The sequence below is a fragment of the Ochotona princeps genome, chromosome 15 (genome assembly GCF_030435755.1).
Source record: "Ochotona princeps isolate mOchPri1 chromosome 15, mOchPri1.hap1, whole genome shotgun sequence".
In the NCBI taxonomy this organism is placed as follows: Eukaryota; Metazoa; Chordata; class Mammalia; order Lagomorpha; family Ochotonidae; genus Ochotona; species Ochotona princeps.
In genome coordinates, this window is record NC_080846.1 from 14708396 (window position 1) to 14730351 (window position 21956).

The 21956-nt window shown below is 41.5% G+C and overlaps 1 protein-coding gene across 1 annotated transcript in view; it reads right to left on the minus strand.

Annotated features, from left to right (window-relative positions):
- Positions 1–21956, minus strand: part of MYBPC1 (myosin binding protein C1) — a 90002-nt gene that overhangs the window by 12934 nt on the left and 55112 nt on the right. The window contains exons 14-24 of the mRNA XM_058673759.1: positions 21136–21241; positions 19984–20150; positions 18225–18387; positions 17809–17915; positions 17369–17502; positions 11166–11325; positions 10017–10121; positions 8791–8979; positions 7689–7823; positions 3248–3415; positions 361–449 (exon numbers count right to left, since the gene is read on the minus strand). Of these exons, the coding sequence (XP_058529742.1) occupies positions 361–449; positions 3248–3415; positions 7689–7823; positions 8791–8979; positions 10017–10121; positions 11166–11325; positions 17369–17502; positions 17809–17915; positions 18225–18387; positions 19984–20150; positions 21136–21241 (1523 nt within the window). The remainder of the gene's footprint in view (positions 1–360; positions 450–3247; positions 3416–7688; positions 7824–8790; positions 8980–10016; positions 10122–11165; positions 11326–17368; positions 17503–17808; positions 17916–18224; positions 18388–19983; positions 20151–21135; positions 21242–21956) is intronic.

The window sequence follows — 21956 nt, forward strand, 5'->3', positions numbered from 1 at the left end:
GACTCTTGCTAGAGTAATAACAATGTTCACACATCTGTTAGTGGCTTCTAAATTTCAAATTTTATATAACTCTCTTAAGGGAATTTTGTTTAGCCTAGGGTCATTTTGTGCACCAATCACATATTATTTCATTGGCAAAATGCCATAGTATCTGTTCTTCAGGCAAGACTAGATTTCATTCATGTCATGCAGAAGGGAAATCAATAGTCTGTTTAGCCATTCCTGAAATCCCTGCTGCTGGTCACCTACTTCCTCTATGGGGAACCTTTGTACTATGATGAACTTGAATGCTAGAGGCCCTTCCTCTGCTCTTGAAACACCCAGCCCTGCAGAGAGAATGAGAGGCCCCTGAAGTATTACCTGGAAAGGGATAACCAGATTGACAGCTTCTCCAACTCTGCGGATGTAGGTTTGCTTCAGGTGCCTTGGGATGCGAATCTTCGGAGGCTCTGTGTGAGGGGAGAGTGCATAATTTATATGACCAGTATTGTATTGTGGAAAAAAATCTTCCCTTAGCCTGAAGATATCTATGCTCACTGGTGTGTACCTGTGGTTATGTCTCTACAATAGCAATCATACAGGATCCACTAATGGATACCTATGGCAACTTTGGTTCATTTTTTTTTTTTTTTGCCAGAAGAGCTGTTATGATGCAGCAAAAAATTATCCTTGACCCTCTTGCCTTTATTACAACTTTATAAAAAAGCACCAGATTTTTCTCTTAGGAGCTTCTACATATTCACCAAAGTTTTTGGCAGCAAGTATATTCCCCAAAGAGCATTCCAAAACAATCAAAAGGCACCACTTTTCCTGGGAGGACTGCCAGGTAGATGATTCTGTTGGAGTTTGACAGGCACTTTCTCCCGGTATGGCTGCGGGAAAGCATACACTGGGTAGTGCTAGCCCACTGTGTATTAACACTGATTAATGAAACTCCGTGAGGATGCTAGAGCACAGTGCTGCAAAGCCGTCAGGTCACAGGGTTCACTGGCTCACGGGGATGAAATGAATCTTATTGCTGAGGAGTTCATTTGGGGTAGAAGTATCTAAATACTTCTGGGCTAAATACTTGCCACAAATAATGTAAACGTCTCACTCTCTGCAGGAAGTAGGTCCTGTTTTTACATCATGAGGAAGCTGCAGCATGGGAGGAGTCAGGCTGCAGTGCATTGGTTAGAAGCACAGACATGAACAAGAGATGTGACATTAAACACTTAACAGAAGGGATCCCAGTCTCCTTTTGGGTAAAAGCTAGTAACCTCTTGATGCTGTATAATTATTTAACTTCTTTTGCAGCAGAAGACATTAAAACTTGAGAAGAGTAAATCTCTTACCCAAGGTCATATGGCTAATAAACTATAAATACAGGATTAAGCTGACAATTTCTCCAGAAAATACTAAGAAAATATGCATTCTACAAACTCTTTTTTTTTGCCTGATTTTTTCCATTTTTTTCCATTTTTCAGTTTTTAAATTTTTAATGATGTTTATATAATTGATCAGGGTAGAAAGGGTGAAGGATGACACCATTGTTTTCAAATTTTCTTTTTCTTCCTCCTGTATCTGGGGGAAGAGGAAAGAAAAGTGGAGAAGCCACACCCAGTCCCCCAACCATCTCAGTACCGAGGGATGGGGCATGGCCACCTGATGTCATCTTAGGGTTCATTTTTTTAAAAAGGTATACTCATTTTTCATTGAAAAGGCAGATATACAGAAAGAAGAAGATACAGAAAGATACTCTCCATGTGCTGGTTCACTCCCCAAGTGGTTGCAATGGCCGGAGCTGAGCCAATCTGAAGGCAGGAGCCAGGAGCCAGCCCTGGGTCTCCCATGTGGGTGCAGGGTCCCAAGGCCCTGGGCCATTCTTGACTGCTTTCCCAGGATACAAACAGGGAGCTGGATGGGAAGTGGAGCAGCCAGAACTTGAACTGGCACCAATATGAGACCCCAGAGCATACAAGGCAAGGATTTCAGCCACTAGGCTACTGTACTGGGCCCCCTTCATTTCTTTTATACATTCATATTTCTATCCCATGTCACTATCAGTACCTGTGTATCTATCTATCTATCTATCTATCTATCTATCTATCTATCATCTATACTCCCACCCATATTTCTATATTCCTACCCATTCTGTAATTCATTTAATCTGATGTTCATTTATTTTTATTGGAAATATAGAATTACAGAGAAAGAAAAGGAGGGAAAGTGAGAGGAAGAACGAGAGTGAGAGGCAATGTCAGTTTCAGCCTTGGCTTTTCTGTTTCTGACTCAGCTTCCAGCTAACGTGCCTGGGAAGGCAGTGAAACACTCTCCAGCCCCCAGGTGAATACCTGAATGGCGTTTTTAGCTGCTGACTTTAACCTGGCCAAGATCTGGTTGTTGTGGTCATTTGGGCAGATGGAAGATCAAAACTGTACTCATATATTCAACATGTACAAAACATATACCCAAGAAACAAGATTTAGTAAAACAAGAGGCTCTTATTTTACCTCTGAGGACCTGGTGATGAGAACTGTAAGGAAGGCTAGTACTGTTAAGGGCACTGATTTGATTTGTTCTAAGATACCAGCAGTTTTACCCATCTTTGCTTTTACACTATCAATACAGAGGTCCAAACACTTAGAAGGACAGTGGTATTTGGTGCAGGGGTTGAGATGCTGCACCTACATCCCGTTTAGGACTGTCTGAGTTTGAGTTTGCGTCTTACTCCTTACAGATCCTGGCCCCTGGCTTCAGTCTGGCCCATTCCTGGGTGCTGCAGGCATTTGAGGGAGTGAACCAGTAGATGGGACAATATCTGTCACTCTGTGTTTTTCAAATAAAATGAAAATAAATAAATGCTTCTTAAGAATGAAAGAAAAACACTAAAAAGGATCATATTATCATCAGATCATTTTGAAGATGATTTTGACTTTGAAATCCTTTTGAGCCATATTGCTGCCTAGGCATTGCTTGCTCTGCTGTGGGTCCACACCCTCCCTGGTGTGACTTGGCCACCCAGCCAGAATTAGCTTTTGGAACTGATTGAACTTAACTATCTGGTCCTTAAAGCATCAAGCTAAAAACTCAAAGTTGACTTCCCACATTGCCTGGAAAGAATTGCTTTGTACATTTCTGACATCTAGAAAGTATGAACACAATCTCAAAGGAGTGACAACAACAATCATTTTGAGAAAGATCAGGTTAGGAAAATATCAAAACAGTGTTAACGTGGAGACCAACTTCAGCAAGCCTTGCCACAAACCTATGATTTCCTTCACGAGAATGGGCTGAGAATAGTACTTGGGCTCGCTGGCACCAGCCGCATTCACAGCCTTCACACGCACAAAGATCTTCGCATCCGTGGGCAGACCCGTGATGGTGAACTTGGTCTTGTCGATCAGATCTGTGTTTGCCACGATCCAGTCCTCAGCTAAAATTGGTAAAAGAAACAGAAAAGAAGATCGATGTTGAGTGATCAAATACATCTGAATCATCACAGTCAACTCAACGTGAGTATTATACTCGTTTTGATATAGAATCAGATTATCTGTGTGGGCCCTTTTCATACTCTTAAACAAAAAAAATGTCCTAAAATGAGTAGTATAAACAGCCAGAAGAATAAGCAGATCCCATTGTTTCTGGGGGAAAAAAAAATCTTATTCAAAACGAGAGTATCCCAAAGAATAATAACTGTCCCAACGATTCTGTAGTAATTTTATTCCAATGTTGTTTTATAATGATTAATGTCATTATGGTTGTTAGCGATTTTTTAAAGTTTAGAAAAACAAGAAATACTGCTGTGAAGGAGAGACATTGACCTCTATAGTCACATGGCCTTTGGGTTTTATTGTGGGTGATTTCTTAGTGAGGAGCAAAGAGAATGTAACGAGGTCCCCTTGTATTTATGAAGAAGTTTACAGCTCATGAGCTGATATTTCATAATGACTTGGAATACTTGTTTTTTCTCAATCAAAAATCTGCTTAAAGATTTGGGGCCAGTTGTGGCAGAGTATTTAAACTGCCACTCACAACATTTGGCATCCCATATTTGGTCTATCAGTTTGAGTACTGAGCACTCCACTTCTGGTCCAGCTGTTTGGTAATGTGCTGGAAAATCAGCAGAATATACCCAAATACTTAAGTCCCTGCCACCTATACGGGAGATTAAGATAAAGTTGTGGATTCTTAACTTTCACCTGACTCAGCCCAGGCTATTACAGCCATTGGGGAGTGAGCCAGTGGATGGAAGATTTCTCCCTCTCTCTGTCTTTCCCTCTATTACTCTGCCTTTCAGGTAAATAAATGAAACTGAATGCTACAAACAAATAAGCTTTGGTAGTTTGGTCTACAATATTGAGAACATTAAAATCCAGCACTTGGGCCTTACATGATTCAGCTTCTAAAAGCTAACATGCATTATACTCACAGCACCCAATATCACTAACTCCCCAGCCTCCCCCAACTCTAGGTTTCCATCATGTATAAGAGCATAGGTGTGCTTCATCTGCCATCAGCAACAGACCCAGAATTGTCATCATATAGTGAGAAAGTCCAAGAGCTTCACAGAATACTTTACCTGGCAGATCATACGCAGCCTCCCCATTTTCATCAGACTGTTTTGCTGATGCACCTTTGAGAATCCATCATTAAGATTAATTAAAGACACCCACTTTCACACAAGAAGAATATGGTATCAGCAGTCAGCATTCTCTGTTAGTAACGTATGCAAAGTATGCAAAGAAATTTGTCTTCAGAGCAGTGGTGAAAGAGACCAAGCAAGTTGGGGCTGTGGGCAGAGGAGCTCCTCAGGGAGGCATACCCTGCTCTGGGCAGCCTGTGGGTTTTGTCTGATGACACATGCCACAGAGAAGAGGAGAAGAAGGGAGGCCTGGGAACCCCCAGCTGTGGGAAGAAACAGATGGGGAGCAAACCAAGAGCCCGGAGGAAAGGGAGGGACAGATCTTGGAGTTCACAGGGGAGTAACACACAGGTGGACAGTTCACCTTTGACCCTGTCTCTGCCAGCCCAGCCTGGGGTGCCCACCCCAGAATCCAGGAGCACACGCATTGTGATCAGGTCAGCCCTGTCTTAAATAAGCTCTTGCTAGGAGTAAAAATGGAGACTGCCTCAACGGCTCACGATTCAGCCCTGGCTACTAAGCCCAAGAAGCCCAGTTGAACCTGCCCAAGTGCCACACTGCATGTGGCTGCCTTGGAGAGTGGTCTTGGGTATACAGCACTGTTCTGAGAGGGTGACTTTCCTGGTGTCAGGAGAGGAGCAGGGGAGCAGGACATGCCAGAGGCTCCTCTTTAGAATGTTTGACTTCCATCTTCCAGCCCTACCCCAGTATCAAGAAGGTACAAGAAGCCAGAATATTGGGGCAGCTGGGCCAGCATGCAGGTGATAAAAAAAAATTACATGAGACTTTGAAAAAGAGATGCAGATGACCCATTCAGGAACCACTGTGTTGGTACTTTCATAATCAAGAGACTAGGGATGAGAGAACAAAACAAAAACAAAAACAAAAAACCAGGAGATAAGAAAACACATATGAAAGAATGAAGAAAATTGGAAATGATGAAAACTCCAAGAGAAAACAGGACAAAACAAGATTGGGGAGAATCAAAAATAGTGCACATGCTCACATTTTAATCACTTTTCATCGAGAGAAATGGAGAAAGAAAATGGTGTCGTGGAGATGGGGCAGGAATCATGGCAGATATTTAACAGATGAGGACAACTTTGAAGAGAGAAAGAACGAACTGGAGTGAAGGAAGAAAACAAAGAGAGTAAAATGCTGCAGGCATTAACAAAAAGAGAGAAAGAGTCAAAACCAACACACAATCTTATCAGAGAATTTTCTCACAGAGTAAAACCTGACGTACCTCAAAAGCATCAAACACCACAGAAGATTAGTCTGGAGGACACAGCCATTAAAAAGAGAATGAAGAGTAAGCAGCCACAGAAGCAAAACAGGAAAAGACCGCCAGAAGATAGACACAGTATCAAAGAGCTTCCAAAGAAAGCTAATTCCAAAAACATGACGTGGCAAAAATATACATAATGATGACTGTGTACATATACATATGTATATCCGCACATACATATGTATCTACACAGATCACACACAGAATTATGTAAAATACACTTCGTTGTATTTTATCTAAGGTGGGTAACATCAAAATGACAGCCATCTATCATTTTGCTGTATCTTCTTACTTTTTAAACCTATCAGAAAAAAAAGAGTAAAGAATTTGCTCTGTGTCATACATACACAAAAGGTAGGTGCTCAGTAGCCACATTACACACAAGACCGTTGACTGTGCAATATAAAACAGCAGTGTGGTCGTGATATTCATAGAGGGGAAACAGGAAACAGAATATGCTGTCCTCGTATTCTGAAGTGATCAAGAATTTACTCGTCCCATTACTGACCTTACCCGGCCCATTCCCCACCACCTCTGTTGCATTAACTCTGGCAAGTTGCTTTCAATATCCTCATTGGCTTTTGGTTAATGGCTTTCTAAACCCTGGAAAAATCAAGTGCAGCAGTGTGCGCAGCACGTGTCAAAGGAATCCAGGGAGTCTAGGGTGTGTCGTCCTTTCTTTCTTCTTCCCTCCCAACCAGTGATCATCATTTCCATGGGTGGCCCAATCCAGGGTTCTAGAGTTTCTTCTTCCATTTTTTCTTCATTAGAAGTTTCTTCAGTGGTTTTCCTCCTGGAAGGTGCGTTTGCAGTCATGCGTCTGATTGCCCAAATGTAGTCTGTACCTTTCCTTCCTTCACTTGGAGCACTCAGCTTAAAGGCTGGGGTCCAAAGAGATTCCTTTGAGCCTAAATCCTGGGCTCCTCTTTGTGGAATAACAACAATCTTCTCCAGTGAGTTGCTCACTTACTGCTCACAGGAGGACAATTTCATTCACACATTCTCAAAAGCTATCCTCTTTCAGTCATGGCAAAAAGGAAACTGAGAAACACAGTGAGTTTACCCTAATTTGGGGGCTTTAGCTACATTATGGACCACATTCTCTTGTGTTCTTTTTTCTTTTTTTTTTTTTTCTATTCTATCAGTGGTCCTGGGGGACAGTGCTCTTATTTCTCTTCCTAAATTTAAGTGGTCACATTGTTATATTTCTAACCCTGAGATCAATTGTGGTCACATGTTGGTCCTATTTCCTATGCTTCCTGGGATTTACTGCGGCTTCCTTTAAGACTGAGATACTCTCAGTTTTCCTTTTTTCCCTTGCCTTTAAGAAGGCAGGAAATAATCACCAGATAGCCAGACAAGTCATGTCTCATTATCTCCAAAATAGACTGCTATTTTGATTGCTAACTTCTGCTTAGTAGAGTTTGTAGGATTCCCAACTTCTTCAACCTAAATAGTTTCCTTTTGCTGTGGAACAATGCATTTGCACCAAATCAAGAAGTGAAAGTCCCCAAAGCATGGTCAGAGCCCCTTCCTCAACCATGTCTTAGTTCGCTTGCTCAATCTGGCAGCCTTGCTAGAACATTTTTGAGATCTCAATTCATTAACATCAAGTGCCAAGGAAGGACCACACTTCTATTCATCTCAGAAGGATGGCATTTGTCTCGGCATCATTTTCAATAGAAAGATGATGAGTTTCCAAGAGAGACAAAAGATAAAGAGGACATATCTCACCTATTGATGATGGTATTCATTGCAATTACTGGTTGTACTTACTTCCTTCAAAGCAATACTCTAGCACATAGCCATCTAAACCTGCTGCACCAATCTGGTCTGGGGGACGCCACTTCATTGTGACACTTGTGTCGGTGACGGAGTCAACAGCCAGAAGGGTAGGAGGGCTAGTTACAGCTTAAAAGAGAGAAAGAAGAAACATCAGCTACATAGAACTGTGATAAAATGGCCTTTGATACAAAGATAGACACGGAAACCCCACATCATCACAAAATTCAACTGAGACTCTAAGAATAACTGTGTGAGACACAGATCTGGTCATTATGAGATATGCTATCACACTTTCTCCAATTTAGGAAGTTTGGAAGGGGGTGCTGGAAGGCCCATGGAAGTTGAAGAACTCAAGTTTTGTGATCGTTAATAACCTTGAGTAAATTTCCCACAATTTTCTAATTTTAAATTCTTTCTCTTGAAAGACATCTCAGCACTGTAAAATAGTAGTGACATCTTCTGTTGGTTGCCTTCACTGATTTGACTGTTTTGGATCAATACATAACATTGAAGGTGCAGCTGTAAAACAAAGAGACTAATTTCCAGATGTGCTTTATGAAATTGATCTTAATCTATTTTAGTTACACAATAATATTTACGCTATGGTCAAGGTTATCACTCAGAATGGCAAATGAAAGAAGCCATGTACCGATGGAGTAGGCAACATGTTTTCTGTGGGGCATTTGTAACAGCTGACACTGGAACTTTGGTAATGAAATCAGGCTCTACTATGTAGACAAATACCCAAATGCTCACAGCAATTGGGGGATAGATCAGGCAGGAACCAGGAACCTGGAATTCAATCTAGGTCTCCCATGTAGGTTGGAGGTCCCAAGTACTATTGACATCACCTGTTGCCTCCCAGGATTTCACTACCAGGAGATGATACTAGAAGTGGGGCCAGCACTTGAAACCAGGCACTCTGACAAAGCAGTGTCTTTACAGCCACCCAGCATTTTACTGGTCAGACAGAAAAGTATTGCCAAATACATCCAACCACTCCAAGAAACCCCCCCCATTCTGCCCCAGTTAGAGGCTAGCAGGAAAGCAGTCGTATGACACTGATTCCCATCACACATTTCTCTTTACTCACCCAAAGGCACGAACGGCTTGGAGGGCATACTGGGCTTGGAGATGCCAATGGCATTGACTGCAAAGATGCGGACCTCGTAGGCCACCCCTTCAATCATCTTCTTAGGCTCAAACGTGGTTTCTTTGCAGAGATCAAAATTCAGTCTCATCCACCTGGAACTTTGCTTTTTTTTCCTCTCAATAAAGTATCCTGCAGGAATACAATACAGAAACGGGGTTTTTTTTTTCCTTGGTGTCCACCATTAAGCTTTGTCAGATATTAGAAGCTTTGCCTATAATCAATATTTTAAGTGAAATAGGTATATATGTATGTATTTTTAACCCATTTCATTTCATCTGGTATTTGAGAGAAGAATTCAACTATTAACATAATAAAAATTATGACAAAAATCAAATTAAATAATAGAAATAGGAAATTGCAAAACTGTGCTAGAAAGGGGAAAAACATAGGTCAGAGATATGTAGGTGGTGGTGACTGAGTCACGATGGTTGAGCAATAAAGTTGGTGCCAAGGTTCTCAGCTCTGAGTCTCAGAAATGAAGATAATGAGGAAATGCTGAGTTTCCTGTGTCAGTAACAGAGAGAAAAGGTTTATGTACCATGAGGGAAGCAAACTGTTGTTTTCCTTTTCTTTTTTTCTTAAAAAAAAAAGATTTATTTATTTTAATTGCAAAGGCATATTTACAGAGAGAAGGAGAGGCAGAGAGAAAGATCTTCTGTCCACTGGCTCAATCCCTAAGTGGCCACCACAGCCAGGGCTGAGCTGATTCAAAACCAGGAGCCAGGGGCTTCTTCTGGGTCTGCCATGTGAGTATAGCATCCCAAGGCTCTGGGCCATCCTTGACTGCTTTCCCAGGCCACAAGCAGGGAGCTGGATGGGAACTGGAGCAGCTGGGTCTGAAACAAATTCTTTTACGCATTTAACTCTGAAAGAAATGTTCTCAAAGACATAATTCTATGCAACTGGACATTTGGTAACTGGAACAATGGAAGTTAAACTTACAGTTTGTTTCGAAATTAGATTATGGAGTATAAAAGTAATAACAAGACAGTCTCAGGTCATTATAGAACATTCCAAAGCACGAGTATACTTCTCTTTGAATTTTATAAGTCATAGTATAAAAGATTCCATTTAAACACAGTATGATTTCCATGCACCCTGCACTTATTTGCACAAAGAGGACATGACCAACACTGGTAGTTACACAGTCATCAAAAGGCCGTCACCTAAGATTGGAGAGCCTCCATCGTAGACAGGAGGTTCCCAGTTCATGATACACCAGTCATCACCCACTTCTGTGACATTTGGAGCCACTGGAGGATCAGGGATGTCTATAGCAGAAAAAAGGTGGGATAAAATGAAAACAAAGTGAAGAAGAAAGGGTACAATGAAAAACATTCATAGGGAAATCTGCTCAGAAACTGTTATTGAATTCTCCATGTTTACTGAAGCTCATTTATTAACTGGTTTGAGTAAAAGTGTCTTGTGCAAAATTGGATAAAAGAGTGTAAACTACACTAAAAATAATGTCTTCAAATCCCTTAAACCCATGTCAGGTTAGAATAAGCTCCACACGGAACCCAACACTCTTGTTCTTTGAAAATAGTAACTAAGAAATTGTTGCTAACACGTCAGATATGGTCATTGCTGAATGACCTTCCAGCAGAACTGAGTGGAGGACTAATTAATGATGAGAATTTTACAAGGGTAGGAAGGTTCAAGATGTTGATCATTAGAAATCCAAGTCAGAAATGCTAAACCATCTTGTTTTGTAACGACACTTCAGTTCTTGATGACTTTGGTGTTGGGTTAATTTGAACTATATCTGTTAAAGTAAAACTCAGGTGAGCAGAGGAGACTATGGGACCTTGGGACATCAGTCTACAAGACTCATTTTACGTGGTTCTAGCCTAAGCAAAAATGCGCTTATATAGTTAGTTGTCTACGGACCAAGGCAGGTCTTACATTTCAACAGTGATTGTGATGTGTGATATTATTTAACATTTAACTTTCAGAAGGTAATTTCTGAGAGCTAATGGTCAGTGACCAAAATGTTTCAAAGAGATGTCCTCTAAGCAAGAAAAGAGAGAGAGAGAGAGAGATCAGGAGGAAAGGAAAGGGGAAAGGGAAAGGAAGGGAAGAGAAAGGGGAGGAAGAGGAGGGAAGGGAAGACAATGTCAGGTAAGTTCCAAAGGGAGAAAGGGAAGTGGTACTGTCGGACACACAGCTATGGTGTGGGGTTTTGTTTTGTTGGGTGGTTTGGTACAGTTGTCTGCCCAGAAAAAAAAAACCAAGGCAACTAAACCCTGAGGGAATCTCCTCAGTGTGTGGACATGTCCACTCGGACACCAAAGCTTGTCCCCTGGAGGACTTACCCACAACTTTAATCTTGATGCTGGCATGTGCCTCTCCGGCTTCATTTTTCAGATTTATGTGGTAAACACCAGAATCTTCTCTTTCAGCCACATCAATGATCAGAGAGCTGCTATCGGGATAAGATTCTGCCCTTATCCGCCCGCTGCCCTCCATAATAGCCTAAAAAGGTTAAAACAAAAACAAAAACATGGCATAGGGCCCGGTGCGATAGCGTAATGGTTAAGGTCCTCGCCTTGAACGTGCCAGGATCCCATATGGGCGCCTGTTCTAATCCTGACAGCTCGACTTCCTATCCAGCTCCCTGCTTGTGGCCAGAGAAAGCAGCCAAGGGCAGCCCAAAGCCTTGGGACCCTGCACCCACGTGGGAGACCCAGAAAGAAGTTCCTAGCTCCTGGCTTCAGATTGGCTCAGCTCCAGCCGTTGCGGCCAGTTGGGGAGTGAATCATCGAACAGGAGATCCTCCTCTCTGTACATCTGCCTTTCCAATAAATCTTTAAAAAAAAGAAAACACCCCAAAACATGGCATAACCAAATCAAGCAAGAGCTGCCTTGGGAACAGCCATTGTTGCACTAGGTGGGATGTTAATGCCTAAAACACATTGCCTTCTGTGATTCTACCACGGCCAAAGACAAAGGCATTCCTATCTATTCTACTTAGGAGAAAGTTGAAATTCAACTTGCTCCAGGCCACAAAGCTTGAAGTTAGCAATTCTGTCCCCTGGCTTGACAATTCATTAAGAGAAAATTGGATTGAGAACACGGGCACTGGGGTATCTTTCCAGGAGACAAGTGTTTGTGTGTGAAATTAGAAAACTTCAAATCAGAAATTAAAGAATAATAATTTGTTCATTTCCTTAGATGTCTTCAAATTTTCTATTAAATGAAAAAGTTGAAGGAGCTGAAGGTCAATTATTCATTCAGGTTAATTCCATGAGATCAGAAAATATACCTGGCATGATTTGAATTCTGTAGATATCAATCGGTTCAAGATGGCTAATAGTATTTTTGAAATTTTCTATATTCTTACTGTTTTTCTGCCTCTCTGTTGTATTTCTCTGTATTTCTCTATTGAGAAAAGAGCACTGAACTCTGACATTTACCTATTTCTCTTTGCATTTCCATCCTACTGTTATTTGTTTGTAACTCATCCCATTTGTTCTTTGTGCTTCTTTTTCTATCTCCTTTTGGATTAATTAAATGTTCTATGGTTTTATTTCCTTCGCTGAGTTATTGTTATTTCTTTGTTTCACTATTTTAGTGGCTTCTTTGAGGTTTATGATAAGCGTCTTCAATATTGCATGATCTACTACCAAGTGCCATTTTATTATTTCATGTATAATAACAGAAACTTACAACAAAATGCTTCATTTCACCCTCATATTTCTTATGTCTATTTGTCTCCTCTTGACTTTGTTTTATTGTCATAAATTTTTCTTATAAGTCATACACTGCGTTGTCATGTGTGATTAGACAGTCAATTGTCTATAAGCATATAAATAGAAAAAATAACAAGAAATATTTTAAACATTTTTTTACTTTGAAAGAGAGAGAGAGAGAGAATATGTCCCACATGCTGATTTATCGCCACGGCTGCAATGCTCAGTGCTGAGCCTGCCCAAAGCCGGGAGCCTGGAGTTTCATCTGAGTCTCCCACATGGGTGCAGGGGCTATTCCAGATGTTTGGGCCACCTTCTGCTGCTTTTCCCAGGACATTAACAGGGAGCTGGATCAGAAGCGGACCAGCCAGGATTTGAACTAGTGCCCATATGGAATGCTAGGATCACAGGTGATAGTTTTACCCCATGTTCCATAACGCTGATACCCAGAAGGAATTTTACATGTTTATGTGGTCACTGCTTCTGGTGCTCTTTGCTCTTTGTGAAAATATTTCCATCTGGAATCATTTTACTTCTGACTGAGGACTTGACATTTTTCACCATATAGGTCTGCTGGTAATGAATTCTTTCCACTCTTGTGTATCTCAAAATCATTTTTATTTGCCTTTATTTCTTAAAATTATCCCTAATGTGTGCATCTGGAGACCGACATTTTCCTTCAATGCTAAAGATGCTAGCACACTGCCTCACAGAGAAATTCACTGGCATCCTTGTTTTCTTCTCTGTACTGGATGCGACTCTTTCCTCCATCTGCTTTTATTACTTTTTATCTCTTGTTTTGAGAAACTGAATTATTACGAGCCCTGGTGTAGTTTTCTTAGTGTTTCTTGTATTTAGGTTTATTGAGGGGTCTTTTAAAAATATCCATGAGTTTAGAGCTTTTATCAGATTTAGAAAATATGAGGGGTGTTACTATTTAAATATTTATTGCTGTCTCACTCTTTGGGCACCCTAATTCTATATCTTCTTTGGGAACACGTACTAGTATTTAACTGAATTTCTCCATGGCTAAAGGATATTTTTGAGGGGATACTAATCCCATATCTATCTACTCCCAGAAAACGGAAGCGAAGGAAACACTCATTCCCTATTTAAAAAAAAAAGAATAAAAATTACTTTTTAGTAAAATGAAGTGGTAGATGCAGAGTTCCCACATATCACCCACCTCTCCCACATGCTAACTTCCCCTGGCACTGTGGGCACCCCTCATTATTGCAGTCCATTTGTCACAACTCATGAAAAGGTATTGATCCATCATTATCCTTTTCCAGTCCACCCTGCGGGTCTCACACTCTCTGGATTTTGCCAAATGTCTAATGACATGTATGCATGCCACAGTACCAAGCAGAACAGCCTGACCGCCCTAGGACCCTTCTGTTCATCCCTCATGGATCTCATTCACGGTCTCTAGAGTTCTGCCTTTTCCAGAATGTTTAACTAACTAGGATTGGACAGTACATGACCTGTTCAGATTGACTTCTTTCACACTGTCACATACATTAAGGTTCCTTCCTGTTTTTCCTTGGCTTTGCAGCTCATTTCCTTCCAGTGCTGAAGAATAGTCTGCTGTTTGGATATCAGTTTACAGATTCATTTACTGAAGGGCATCTTGATTGCTTCTAAACATTGGCAATTATGAAAAAGAGGCTATGAACATTAATTTTCAACTCATCTGGTAAATACTGAGGAGGATTATTCTTTGATCATACGGTGGCAGTATGCTTTTGTAAGAAACTGCTGAACAGTTTCAAAGCGGCCATGGTGTTTTGTATTCCAGCACTGTCTTGCTGTTCCCCAGCCTTTTTAGCTTTTAGCGTTGTCAGTTTCCTGTATTTTGACCATTCTAATAGGTAGGCGGCAGTGTTTCACTGCTTTAACTTGTAATACTCTCATAGTATATGATGCCAACCGTCTTTTCACACACTTGGTTGCCATCCGCACATTACTTGGGTGAGGCGTGTGTCTGGGAGTTTTGCTCAGTTCTGAATGAGACTGGATCTCAACCTGTTGATGAGCCTGTGCTCCTGGTCTGTGACCTTCATCAGAGCTTCTCCGTCCAGCTCCTCCTCCTTTAGATGGACGAATGGCTTGAGGGGGTTGGAATTGGGTCTTTCCCTTTCTCCACGGAACAGGAAATACTTTCTCCAAAGGCAAGCTGTGTTAAGAACAGAGGCTTTTGCAAATTGCAAAAATGGTTCCTTCACTCTGCCCTCTGCTGGAAGCAGAAGGGGGTAGTTCTCTAATCTGTGAAGTCATTGTACAGCTGGTGGAAATTAGATTAATACAAGTGTGGGGGCCACAGATGACTGACTGCCTCTGGGGTTTTTATTTCAAGCTAATTCGCACATAGAGTCTCCAGAATTCTCCAACAGCAGTTTACATATTGCAGTCTTGACATCGGTTCTATGGAGATCTCTGTCTCAGGGTCCTCTTCCAGATTCCCTGGCTCTGCCTGTCTCTCCAGGTTGGGGTTCAGCAGTTCACTGATAGATCCAGAAGAGCTAGGCCTAAGATCCAAACTAGGCTTCTAGTTTGCTTGGTTTTTCACTTGTCCTTTGGAGGAAATGGTATCTTCCACATTCCTTACTTTCCAAAATTGTAGAAGTTCAATCAATGCCTTTTCAATGTTCTTGGATACTTTTTGTCTTGTGTTTTATTTTGAATAATTTCTGAGATTATTTTTTCAGATTCACCTAAAGTGTCTAATTCGTCATAACTTCAGTCTACACTTTATTTTTTGTATCTGAGACATTTTATAGTCTTCACCTCTAAGGTGGTTTGATGTGGGTTTTTAAAAGTATTTTTCCAATTTACTTCCTCTATTACATGGAGAACTTAACATTTCTCTTCCTTTTTTTTTTTAAATATATGCAATGCAGTAAAAAGTATCTACATTCAGGACCAGAGTTGCAGTGCCATAGGTTAAGCTGCTGTTTGGGATGATGGCAGTCCATATTGGAGTGCCAGCTCCAGCCCCCTGCTGTTCTGCTTACAAGCTAGCTCTCTGCTAATGCATCTGAGAAAACAGCAGCCAATGGTCCAAGAACTTGAGTCCCCGTCATCCATGCGGGAGATCTGGACCAAGTTCATGGCTCCTGATTTACGTCAGTCCCAGCCTTGGCCGCTGGAGCCATGTGGGGGGAGTAAATCAGCACATGAAAAATTTCTCCTTCTCTCTTTGTGTCATCTTTCCATCAAATAAATAAAATTAATTAAAAAAATCTTTTAACATCCTTGATTGTTCATTGTAATAACATGCGTGAGATGTGGGTTAGCTTTGATCGACTTTTCCCCTGGTTTAGGTTGTGTTTCTCTGCTTACTTCCCTGCCTTCATGGTTTGGATGGCAGCTAATGTAAATTTTATATACCTGAGTGCCTGATATCTTTGTTTTCTTTTCTATATAAAAGTTAAGCTTTGCATTACAACGCAATTAATTAACTCAGACACTGATGGGTCCCTGTAGGACTATGTTCACGATTTTTTTTCAGCTGGCCCACAGCAGGGTGCAGTGCAGCAGGGATTGCTCCCACACAGAAGGCAAGACCTTCCCAAGGACTCGGTGCACTCAGCGGTCTATGGATAATGAGGGTTTTCAAGCCTGGCCAGGAGGAAGCAACAACTTCTGGTCCACGGTCTGTGTGAACGCCGGTTCTCCTTCCTCCTCTGACATGTCCTTTGCCCAGTCTTCGGTAGTTTGCTCAGAAATGTCTGCTGAATGTTTGAGAGGGAGAGTCAGCAAGGTTGCAGGGCTCTCTCTGTGGGGCTGTCCGGTGTGTGTCCCACGAACCCCAACTACCATGGTCCTTGTACAAAGGGAATTCAAAAGTCAGTGAGTCCACAGGGCTCTGTCCAGGTTTCTCTTCCTTCTGCCACTGCCTGGGAGCTCTCTTATGTCTGTGAACTGGGGTCATGATAGGGTCTATCTCATTTGTTCACCACATTTCAGGCTCTCATGGCCTGATGTCTGGTGTCTTCAAAACCATAATTTATGTATTTTGTTGGTTTGTAGCGAGTTTCATGTGAGTGAGTCCACCCAGCTCCTGTAACTCAGTTCGGGTTGGAATACGAGTCCTGCTCTTCAAGTGTGGACCAGGGGAAGCCTGAGGATCACGCTTGCCCAGGTGCTGCTCTCCACATCAGCCCTTTAAAGGTTCTTTTTCCTCTTCACTTACTCTGGCCCAGTCACTGGGCTTTCTTTCTGTCCTTCCAACATATTAATCTTATTCTCTGTCCTGGGCCTGTGTACCTGACTATGACCAGAGGCTGTTACTGACTATGCGGCCACTTTCCATGATACTATTCTATACTTTTCTTCCTAGTGCTTGGTACTGTCCCAAGTGCTTTTGTTCCTTTATGTAATAATTCATTGCCTGCCATGACACCCATTAGAATGAAAGATGGGAAAATGTGCAAAAAGATAAGCCTGGCCACACAGTAGGTAATCAGAAATATGAAAGTAAATGACCAATGATCAGATGGGCCTGAAAACCAGTCATCTTGCCTTCTTAAAGGAATTACATCTGCACTGTGTCCTTTGATACGTAGTGGCCTTCTCCCTTCTGTTGACTCATGGCAGACACCACGATGAGCTGGATGTGTGTGTGTGAGAGGAGCTCACAAAGTCTGTAGGAAAATGGGATTAGAGGTCAATTTACTTTGCTGCAAAAAATGTTTTGCAATTTAAGCAGAATTTTAAAAAAATAATATGCATTTTACATGAACTTTTGAGTCCCTTGTGTGTGTGTGTGTGTGTGTGTATGTGACATGTACATTTGTGAATATCCGTGTACATGTGGAACCAACCTTATCCGCCCGGCTCCAAATGGCTTTAGGAGGTGGCTCTCCTGTGATAGGGATCTCAAGACGAAGCTTATTTCCTGCAATCACTGTAACTGTATTATCAGCATCCAGGCCATCCAGGATGATCTTAGGAGGATCTGGAATGTAAAGCATATCAATCATTTCCATGGGAATATTTCACCTAGCACTTAGTCTAAAATTTGGGGTGCCAATCAATGTTGTATCTGGCCAAAAAGAATTTAAGAAAGATGGACATAGCTGGTGACTGGGACCTTGCAAAGTTATTTTATTCTAAGATTTGAGAAGCAACTTTTTATGATTAGTGATTAATATCAATTAATATAATTTTTCTTTAAATGGCTTGAACATATTACAACCCCAGGATAAGAAAAGTGAACAAAATGCAACTCTGTAATGATCAATGATCAGTTGTATCTACTTACCAATAACATGAACTTTAGCAGGCAAAGTAATATTATAGGCATCTGGTGTAAATACATAATCACCTTCATCTTCAATGAGAGCGCTGGCTATGACTAACTTGTGGATTCTGGAGAAAGAAGAGAAAAATATCTCTAAGACTGTACAAAGATTTAGATCATCTAAGACTCAAACTGCAAAGACACCTGGTCTTGGTCTGGTTAACTTCTTTAGCTTAGTCTAGGAAGAAAGACAGGGGGAGGGGAGGGAAGGGAGAGAAATGTGAAGACTTCATTAGCTTCTTTCTTGACCCAAATTAGATCTCATGTTTGGATGATGCAGAAACTCCTCATAAACACAACTTGCAAATTATGCCATCTGAGGGGGGGGGAGTGGAAATGGACCCCACCTTCCCCCGTGGCCCACCCAGCTTGCTCACCTCCCTTTGTGAACAACCTTCAGCCGGTCACTCTCCTGAACAGGTAGACCATTTTTAGTCCATTTCCCGGTTATGTTTTCAGAGACTTCACATTTCAAGCAGATTTCTTTTCCAAGTTTTACAGTCTGATCAGTCAGAGGTGTCAAGATCTTCAGAGGTTTCACTAGAGAGGTAACAGACCGTCACAAATGCCAAACCCAGACTCCAAAAGAGCTGCAGTGTGGCATTTCGCAGTGGCACAAGCAGCTCAGCTGTAGCACCCGATTTCAAGGTGAGGATTTGTGAGGCTGACATTGGCATCTCCCATGGGCACCAGTTTGTGTGCTGGATGTTTCGCTTCCTGCTCCCTACTAATGATCCGGGGAAAAGCAGCAGGAGCTGGCCCAGGTGCTTGAGTCCCGGTCACCTATACGGGAGACCAAGAAGAAGCTCCTGGCGCCTGACTTCACATGGCCCAACCCCAGTCATTGTGGCCATCTATGAAGTGAACCAGTGGATGGAAGAGTTCTCTCTCTCTCTGTGTGTGTAACTCTTCCAAATAAAATAAAAATATTTAGTAAAAGTAAGAGTTTGTTCCAATGCAAATGGCTACAATAGAGAATAACTGAAGAGTAACACACATTTCTTGTTTGATGATCCATGGTCTCATTCCTGAGAAAAACTAAGTGCAAAGTGCCTCAGACTAAGCTGATCTAGGTATTAAGATGCAACTGCACACATGCACGCCTCAGACGCTGATCAACAAGTGCTAACAGTTCACCCATGAGATAGGAGCCACACTCAATCACATCAATTTTTCAAAGAAAAGTGAACATTTATTATAGTACTTCTTACATACAATGTGTGGAAACCTTTGCTCTTGTTTTTTAAATTAGGCTTTACTTTATTAGCGTGTTACTGATAAACTTCATGCATGTTATACCTATAATCCAATTTCTCCTATAAATCCTGTGGTTTTTATTGAATGACTTCGCACTGACTAATGATTTTAGAAATATGTTATCTGCATTATAGTAGAACTGACTGAAACTGTCTAAGTAGATAGAAATATAAGGAAAGGATCTGCCTATGGTTGAAAAATGTTTTGATATTAAACTAAAAGGATGACAATTCCATGAAATATGAGGAATGAAGCAAGAATGCCTTTGAATAATTCACTGATCACAGCAGCTACAACTGGACCGAAAAAAAAATCACCTGGGGATTTGCTCTTCAACTTTCATGGCAAACTGGGATCGATTCTGCCCCTGAGTACTGACCACCAGCAGAATGCATTTGGGTAAGTACATTCATTCTCTTCTACCTCAGGGGCCTAATAGCAAATGCCCTCGGACAGTGCTCTCCACTGTTCCCCCTGGGTTTGAAGGACTTCTTTTCCTACCCCTAAATGTAATTGCAGGATATTGAGTGTTTACTTAAGGACTAATTCTACTTTTGGGATCTAGCAAGCATGGCTAGGATTTAATGTGAATCTCAGTATGTGCCATCTGGATATATGGCCTCTGGTTACAACCACTTGGGTAAGTTTTCTAGCAGGTGGCTTTTGGGCTGTGTTCTCAGTAGTAGTGTTTTGGTGTTACTTCTTTCCCCTCAGCGAACCATCTCACACAGACACTCAGCTAGAATGGAATCCAGCTTTACGGTTTTCAAATTGATAACCAGTACAAAGGAAAAGACATTGACACTTTTCTAAGTCAGCTGACATAATAAGCAAGCATAACGAGTTAGCCAGTATAAAGACACCCGGAGTGTTACTTACAGTCAACACTGAGCTTAGCAGATGACTGGCCTCCGGTTGTCATGACCGAGTATTCTGCTGTATCAGCCTTCGTGGCTCCTTCAATGACCAGAATGTGTTTTTTACCCTCAACTCTAATTTTGTATCTTGACTTTGGACCAGGGAAGATTTCCTCACCATTCTTAAACCTGAGTTAAAATGGATTACAGAACAGTGTTAGAAAACATGCTTGAGGAAATAACATCCATTGGCCTTGTTGATGGCTGTAGTCCAGTACTTCTCAGAGTTTCTGGCACTTACCAGCCACACAAGAACAATATTTAAGTTAAAGAAAGTATGTTTTGCAATGTCAGCGGATTCATACTACAAAAAGGATTGCCTATAAAATTATTTGAAAAGAACTTGAATCTCCTCTTGTCATTCAAGACCACTCAGAAGCAGATACTCAGAGCGGACATCAGCAATATCTGAGCTCAGAATCCACTTTACAGACAGTTGTGATTTTAGATGAACTTGAACAACCTACCCCAGTGACTGAAGATTCCTGATGTGTAACTTACTATGCTTCTGAAAAGAGCATTGCACTTAAGAGTTTTAATCTTTTAGTTTTAAGGCTGATGTTACTCGCAAGAAACCCGAAAACACTCCCAATCTTACCAAACCAAACCAAAACAAAAACTCAGTTTGCATTTTTTTTTAAGGAATTGGTGATTCTGGTAATTTTCAATTTAACATGCTTTTGTGAGATACTGTAACTGTATTAGAAATGATGAGGATTGACCTGAAAACTTGTGTATGGGTTTTCCATGTTTTGCTTGTTTGGTGTAATGAGAATGTAAGAAGCATGGCAGGGAGAGAGACAGCTCTTGCGGGCTTTGGAGTTACACAGACAAGAAGAGCCTGCATTTCCTATTTATTAGAAAGTGCCTATCTCACTGCACCATGGCCAGTATAAGTTTTTGTATCATTTTTCAGTCGCACAGATTAAAAAAAATAAACAAATCAATGACAACAAAAAAATCAATATCTTAACATAGTTTTAGTTTCTCATCACCATGAGCACACGTGAGGCTGAGATTCTTACCAAAGTTTAAAAGCTGTGTTTGCTGTGCTGTCAACTGTAAAGGTACCTTCGTCTGTTAGAAGTGAACAAACCCCGGAAAGGTGACTTACCATTTGACATTGGCGTCATCTTCAGACACCTCGCATTCTAACTCTACTCTCTCCCCGCAGTACGCATTCGTGTCTTCCAGCTGTTTAGTCACCAGAATGGGAGGCTCTAGGATGAAAAAAGAGAGAATCAGAACCGTTAAATAGCCAAAGCCCACCTTACGAGCCCTGATTCATCACAGGTAAAAAGAGAACACTGTGGTTCAAGTGGTGGCAAACACTAGCCAAGTCTTTTCAAATGTTTCTTCTCAGAGAAACTAAAAGCTGACAATCCTGGGTTTCGCTTTTGAGATTCCGTTCAGCAAGTAGGAGACCTGGTGGTAGAGGTTTTGGATGGGAACTGACACAGAAAGTCTGATTGGTTCCAGCTGTGTCTCCACCCAGAGACTTTCAGAACAAAAATAAGTGATCATGACACCTGCCCCGCCCCCAGCTCCTTGGTAAATGATGTTCTTTGGTGCCACTTTTTGAAACGGTATGGTTTTGAGGAAAATTCCATGGTGATCAGTTGAGTGTGTGAGACAAGGCATACTCAGTAAATTGATGCGTTTCAGAAGCTACTCGTAGAACGGTTGCTTTGCAGAATACTGCTTGTCTTGAGTCAAAACCACAAGATCATTGTGCTAAGAAATCGTTTTGCTCCCTTTGGCTTCAGCAAACCTAGAGACTACAGGAGTTCAGTGGAGGGGATCCTGGGCTCATCCAGGCTAATGGGTCAGCCAGGTCATTTCCTCAGGTGTTATTAGCTCTGCTGGGACTGGCTGACCTCATCACTTAGGTTTCAATCATTACCCTGGAGCAGGGAAGCCCTTGGCGCTTGGCGA